General features: G+C 34.2%; 1 protein-coding gene across 1 annotated transcript; it reads right to left on the reverse strand.

The window, feature by feature from the left end:
• Positions 1–1796: 1796 nt before the first annotated feature.
• LOC110854488 (ABC transporter G family member 23) lies at positions 1797–7001 on the reverse strand. Its single transcript, XM_035855322.1, has 10 exons — positions 6913–7001; positions 6652–6828; positions 5977–6291; positions 5854–5890; positions 3764–3811; positions 3656–3678; positions 3540–3592; positions 3194–3470; positions 2694–2916; positions 1797–2615 (listed from the first exon to the last, which is right to left on the reverse strand). Exons 1-8 carry the CDS (start codon positions 6927–6929, stop codon positions 3391–3393), a joined length of 750 nt encoding a protein of 249 aa, XP_035711215.1. The 5' UTR covers positions 6930–7001; the 3' UTR covers positions 1797–2615; positions 2694–2916; positions 3194–3390.
• Between the last annotated feature and the right edge of the window lie 285 nt (positions 7002–7286).

The raw sequence follows: 7286 nt of genomic DNA on the forward strand, positions 1-7286 counted from the left end.
CTCAATAAGATTTCCACTTTTTTGGGACCTTGTTTATGTATGTAAGTGGCTAATTAATATGAAAATTATGTTAAAATGTGTAACCTACCCGAATCGGAGATTCTGCCAACTCTTTGTAAAACCCGCAATTAATCAATATCCCCTTCAGAAATCTTTCAAACGCGTCGTAAAGTTCTTTCTTGATGTAGAATGAAATCTGTTTATCTGGGAACGACATGAAATACAAAATATATACTCAATAAATATTGAGTATCTCATTTCAGTTGGTTAAATACTTAGAAATCTAAAATTACTTGAATAGTCCATCTCGACATTGACATAGGATCCTTGCAGACTCTCGTTTTCTATCGTGTCGGCCCCTACCGCCCATTCGTACACGTTTTCCGAGAAGTTTTCAGGAAACGATAAAAATCCCCAAATTTCTCCAGATCTAACGGCGTCCCTGGCTAATTCGTTGGTTTCATATTCCCTCTAAATTTCAACGGATACATTTTTTTATGACCTACACACTCTTAGCAACTTGGTAACAAAACCCAGAATTTCGTTAACACCAACCGTCGGTGTCGACGTCAACTCCATTAAATGGTGTCAAAACGTTGTGTCAAATTGACACTGAGGAAGAATAATGCGTTGACACCCTACCGGTATCAGAGATATTCTGAAAGGGTGTTGAATTGACACGGTGCGATGTTACAGCAGTAAGCAAAACTTGGACTTCACACCAAATTGTGTCAGTCGCTTCCTTGTGCACGGGCCTGCTTGGCGGCCATTTTCCTTCCCCCTCCACGAAAAGTCAACAAAAGGGATGAATTAATTGGTGCGTTCAATTTATTTCGAGGGAAAAATTGTTTTTAATAAGTTTAAGGACTACTAAAGTACTTCCAATTTCTGGACTTAGGTGCGTTAATATATGTAACACATTAATTTGCTCTCATTTAATTAAAATTATTTTACTATGTGTATTTTTATTTTTCGAAATTTATTGTTTCCAGTACAGCTAAAATTCGACGCTGGACCCAACGAGGGAGCCAAAAGTGACGAATAAGGATTTGTCCAACCGGGAACCTATTTAATTGTTATTAAATATCTTGCTGCAAAGTTAATTTAACTGAAAAATTTACTCATATATATTTTAAATCATGACTGTGTTAAAAACATATAAGCTTTTTCTGTAAAAGTGCATAAGGTATGATGCAAAAAGTACTATTTAATTTGTGTGAGTGTAATAATTTGTTACTTGTGAATATGTTTGAAATAATACTTGATTAATTTTTTAAGTGCTTAATATTATTGAATTTAAAATAAAATATTTGTTACTAAAAGCTGTACTTCAGTCAGGGTTCGGAAAAACCCAGGGTTTTAATCAAAAATTATAAAACCCATGGGTTTTAATGGGTTTTATCATGTTAATTGGGTTTTATTTGGGTTTTAATGGGTTTTAATGGGTTTTATTGGGTTTAAATGGGTTTTATAGGGTTTTATTAGTTTTAAGTAATAACTTAACAAAAATAATTAGGAATTTGTATCTATTCGGAAATTATTTTGTTTTATAACACTTGAAATCTGTGATGCTAAAGGATGGAGTGAATTGTTCCGAATTTTCATATATTAGAATAGTAATGAAATAAACTGCTTTAGAATGAATTGAGATAACGTCTTCTAACGTATAGGAGATGTATTTAACTTTTAGAATGTAGTTTTTAAGTAAAACTCAATTAAAACCCAATAAAACCCATTAAAACCCAAATAAAACCCACTTAACATGGTAAAACCCACTGGGTTTTATTCATTTACAACCCATTAAAACCCATTAAAACCCAATAAAACCCAACCCATTAAAACCCAGGTCGGAATACCCTGACTTCAGTTGTCACAATCCGGGGACGATTTTTCACCAGGTGGTGACATGCATATATTAAGATGCACATATATTGTTACCTAGCAGTGTCGAATCAACATAACTGAGCACAACTTATTTTCCATTCGCGGTGTTGGTATTTTCACAACGGCATGTTGGGTTGACACTGCAGCGGTGTGCAACATAATTGACACCGCACCGTGTCAATTTGACACCAAACCGGTAGAGTCATATATAGACACCGGCATGGTGTCAATTCGGTGTCGATTTTTCTGTGAGTGCACTCTATAAAATAATTTTACCGTTTCGGGTAGTAAATAAACATGTAATGAATCCAGAGGGAACTTGAAATTACTCTGGATTTAAAACAGTTTCCTTGTTATAGAGTACAGAGTGCATTCACTTTAATACAATTTTTAATAAAATAGACACTTTCGTAAAATCAGACTTTAAACGTCGTTGCTATCATCGAAATTGTTTTGACTGAGCATATAATTTTAGACTTATAAATGCCAATTTTAAATGGGGCCGGGCATGAAAAAATTCCCGGGCCGGAACCTCTAAGTTTGGGCACTGTACATACACAAATATTTATTGTACACTCACCAAGTAAATTGTATCGGTTGGTATTTCAATTAAGAATTTACAACTTAGCTTCTTCACGTCACAGCCTTCAATGGAACCACGATCCTTCAACCGGGTAGTAGAGCACGGCGTATAATTCATTTCATGGTTCACCACTCCCATCCACATTGGCCTGGGGGAAGCAATTTATTAAATAAATATTTAGGTAAACAGTAATTTTTATAAATTTTCGATGCGGTTTTCTCCTTACTTAGGATCGTTTCCTATGGCGAGACACATAACGAAGACTTGTAAGGCCGGAGTGAACATCATGAAAACGAGGAGCATCAAATTTCTCGTCATGGCCATGTAGTTTTTTGTGATGAGAGCCTTAATCCTCTGGAATGCTGTGGTGTCGCCGTATGGCACATCCTCCAGTGAGGTGGGGGCATGGTGAGACATTTGTTTCAGTGATTTTAGCAACCCCCCATTAGCTACATAAAATATGAAACATCACGAATATTTAGTCAATGAGAAGTATGTAACCATAATCTTGGGTAGATCCGTAAATTATGTCACGCAGAAATCGGGAGTTTCTTGACCCCCTCCCCCCTTTAGCATGTGTCATATAGGCACGATCTCATTGGAGCCTTGGACCACCCCCTCGCCCCTCTCGCGTGACATAGCTTATGTACCGTCCCTTTTTCATTTTAGGTTCATTTACATTTTTTATTTACATCATTTGTGCGAATAAGTGAACATTAAACTTACAGGTTTTCCTACTCCGACAATTTTCAGTCTGCACATTCATATCGTCGTTTCGACACAGTTTCAAAACAATTTCCTCCAGCGAGGTGGTTTCATACTTTTGTAGTAATTCCTTCGGACTTGACTCCGCAATAAGGCGACCACCACGCATTAATCCGATCTAAAAAAACGGGTTTATTTAACGAAAACAAGTTGATGCTTTAGATAATATGTAAGTAGATAGTTTCCACAAAAGATGCCTTATTTGATGATCGTGCCTCCTCCGAATAGTGCGTACTGACTGGCAATTAAATTAGTAAAATCATATGTACCTAGCATATTTGCCAAAATCCGAGAGTAGTTTGCATACCGATAATTGTGCAGTTGTTTTTTGCAACGAGGTGAACGAGATGGTTCCAAATGCTGGTAAAATACACAAATCAATGATAAGAAATTTGGGAACTTAAATAATTTCAGAAATCTCACTTTTCCCGCAGTAATGGGTCGACCTACATATGTATTTATGTAGAAATCATAATCCATAATTAATTATATGTACATTTAACTTTTTGCCTTTATGTAAATTATCTTTACCCCAACAGAAGGCTCGTCCAAAATCAAAAGCTCCGGTGAATGAATCAACTGAAGAATAAAGAATTGTATACGCTCTTAAAAGTAATGTCACCCTTTTGGAAAGTAAATGCATGAATTGAATTCTAATTTAAACACACTTTACTAAATCCAAACGAACGTTAACTTGATAAAGGGCAAATTTTAGGTTGGATTCATTATGTATTTAAAAAGTTTAGAATTCAGACTGCATTTACTTTTCAAATGGGTAACATTATTTTTCAAAGGGTAAGAATTTTATAGTCGTTCCAATAAACTACTGCATAGTCTGGATATTACATAATGATTTAAACAATATCTATATTATAAGCTGGAAATGTTTGTCGGCAACGGAAGTGAAAGTAATTATCCGAAACGGAAGTGAAAGTATTTTTCCGAAACGGAAGTGAAAGTAGAGAAAGTAAAGTTTGGAATGGCGCGAAAATTCAAAATAAATTAAATGCAAAATAATTAAATGTCTGATTAAATAATTAAATGTTAACCACTCAGATATATAGCCATCGAAGACAACATGAGACATTTACTTTTCTGAATTTAATTTATGTTGAATTTACGTGTCATTCACGTTGAACTTGACTTTCTTTACTTTCACGTCCTTTGCCGACTGACATTCGTAGCTTATAATTCTGCCTCGTGCCTGGCGGGTGACGGGCTTATATGCTAGTGTTTTAAATAAAAACAACACGTAACAGGATCGTAATCCGCGTGGCTTAAACAATAATAAATTCCAGCTTCATAAAGCAACCAATTTTTTTCCCAATCACAGAAAGATCCATAATTGTTTTGGATTGCCAAAACAATTATCCAATTATTCAAAACAATTATCCAAACAAAAAGAAATAAGGTACATAAAATATTCCCAGGTCAACGTTAAATGCATAAGTCGTTTCTGAATGTCGCATCATTCTGTATGTATATATATATTTACCAAACTGTAAATAATCTGGTAATAAACATTACCGAAAAGCACAAGTATATGACTCTACCAAAGTTGTAATGATAAGTTGTACCGTATGGTAATGGTTTGGTAATAAAGTTTTACCATCATGGTAACGAATTTTTACTACCTGGTAAACCATTATTACCAAATTTATTACCCAGAAATCATTACCTGCTTGACTTTATCGGATTATTAAGAGTGCATGACAAAATAAGAAAAGATTAATATAAGGTGTGCAACTAAATATGTATGTGCTGTGCCCCTATGTATGTACATACCTACATATGTAAAACAATTACCCATTTGAGTGAGCAAATAAGAAACTAAAATATGTTTCCTGATTTAAAAATAAAATTGAACTAATTTCCCTAACACGAAAACAATGTTTTCGATATATAAATATAAAAATGCGAAAAACCAAAAAAATGCGACACCAAGTTCAGTGTAACTGACGTTGGTCATTCGTAATAAAAAGTTGACAAGTAAGTGGAGAGATGTGTACCTATATTTGCATCATGCAAATTGCATGAGGTCAGCCAAACCACTTAATGCAGGTGTATGCTTGTACATATGTACACAAATAGACTGATTTACATAACCCTTGGACGTAATTCTGTACATTTATAAACAGGATTCCTGCTTAGTAAAATCATTAAGAAATCGCGAAAATTGCTTACATATTAAATGCTGTTACATATTTAGGACTAGTTTAATTGAATATACCTAAAATTAAATAACACTTTTTGGTACCTTTTTTCTCCTTGCTTACATAACTTGCAACAACTCGAATAATTAAATCTTTAGTGTACGTACATCTTACGTACGTCTTATGTACATTCTAAAAAACAAACTGGTTTTAATTTTTTGGTACATATTCTAAATGAATATGTGACTGGACTTGGACTTTATCGGATTTTGTACAGTGCGTGTAGGTAAATTAGTCCTTACTGCAATTTTATCAGTGAGAAATAATGGCAATGGCAATTTAACCCATATTAAACAAGTAGATTAGTCAGACTACTTAATTTAGGAAGTGGAGACTAATTTAGTCTCCACTTTTTAATACGAATTTAATTTTCAGAAATATTGAAGAAAAATAAAAATAATGTCTTACCGCAAGTGCGAGTGAAACTCTTCTCTTTTGTCCACCACTGTATACAAAAATTTTAAAAACAATATTTCAATCTTTTATTGAAATTTTCATAAAAAAGTTCGAATTTTTATATTTATAAAGTACCTCAAACTTCCAATCCGATTCTCGGCTTCGGGTAAGTCCAAAAATTGAATGAGAAATTCTCTACTTTCCTTCAACTCTTTGCCGCTCATGTTATACAGTACAGCAAAATACTGCATGGACTCATTAATTGAAAAGTCGTTATATAAAGCGAGGTCTTGTGGCATGTAGCCGACCCGTTTTCCAGGTATCCCACTCCCACGAGAACCCGGGTTTCGGCCGAAGACCAAAATCTCCCCGGAATTAAAATTTCGAATTCCTACAATGCACGATAACAGGGTCGTCTTCCCACATCCGGACGAACCCAGGAGCGAATAACTGTACAATTTTATATCGTTATATATACATATACTGTAAAAATATAGAAAAAAAACTACACGAAGTGAAAAATTATTACAAAATACTATATAATTCACGCAAGCCCTAGAAACATTCTAAAATCTCTTAATTCTGTAAACTTACAAACTTTTACAAAATTTTAAAACTATTAAAAAAATTAGGTTACAGATTTTGCAAGCATGCTCAGATCAAGGGGGTCCCTTAGTTTTGTAAAAATTTGAAATACCATTTTACGAAACACGCAGATTTTACGAGTTATCAAAATGACTGTGTAAACACCCTCAATATTTCAGAAAAAAAGAATAGTTGCACCTCAAAATAAAAAAATAGAACACTTACATCGTCCCCTTTTCGATCGTCATGCTTAGATTGTTCAGAACTTTGGGTCCACTCCCGTAACTTTTTGAGGCGCGTTGAATTTTCACCGCTTCCATAAATCCACCTTTTCCGAAATTATTTCCATTTTGAGTCTGACTTGAATTAATTGCCATTTGAAACCCCGCGTTGTCTCGGCCACTATCGTTGTCAAATCGTGATTTAGAATTGCTAGCAAAATTGTTCACAATGAGAATTTTTTAATTTCATAAAATGTTTCTTTACGAAATTTTATTCGCCATGATTAAGTCCTGACTTGCTGTAAGAGTAATCTAATAATAATCTTGACTCTACGAAAAGAATTACGAGAAAAACTGCTTCTGTTGCTTTTATATAAAACAACTGGAAGTATTTATTGCATGAAAATTTGCATAATGATCTGTACTTATGCAATGCACTCGATAGGAAAGCAAGAAAGAAAACCAATCATAAAAAATTTTAGGCAACTGCAGTAAAATATTTGCATACATGGATACATTGTTTAGTTCCGTCGTGTTTTTGGTGTTCCCATCTAAAACATGTATACATGTACTTTGTACATATGTATGTAGTACTGGTTGCTTATGCAATTTGTTTTGACCTAGGAGAATTTGCGTCAG

The sequence above is a fragment of the Folsomia candida genome, unplaced genomic scaffold (genome assembly GCF_002217175.1).
Source record: "Folsomia candida strain VU population unplaced genomic scaffold, ASM221717v1 Fcan01_Sc010, whole genome shotgun sequence".
Taxonomy (NCBI): Eukaryota; Metazoa; Arthropoda; class Collembola; order Entomobryomorpha; family Isotomidae; genus Folsomia; species Folsomia candida.

Bases quoted from the DNA above. Each gene is read 5' to 3' on its own strand.
- LOC110854488 (XM_035855322.1), bottom strand. The intron at 5,891-5,976 runs GTACTTTATAAA...TTTTGTATACAG, and splicing joins AATCGGATTGGAAGTTTGAG to TGGTGGACAAAAGAGAAGAG. The intron at 3,679-3,763 runs GTAAAGATAATT...ATACATATGTAG, and splicing joins TGGACGAGCCTTCTGTTGGG to GTCGACCCATTACTGCGGGA.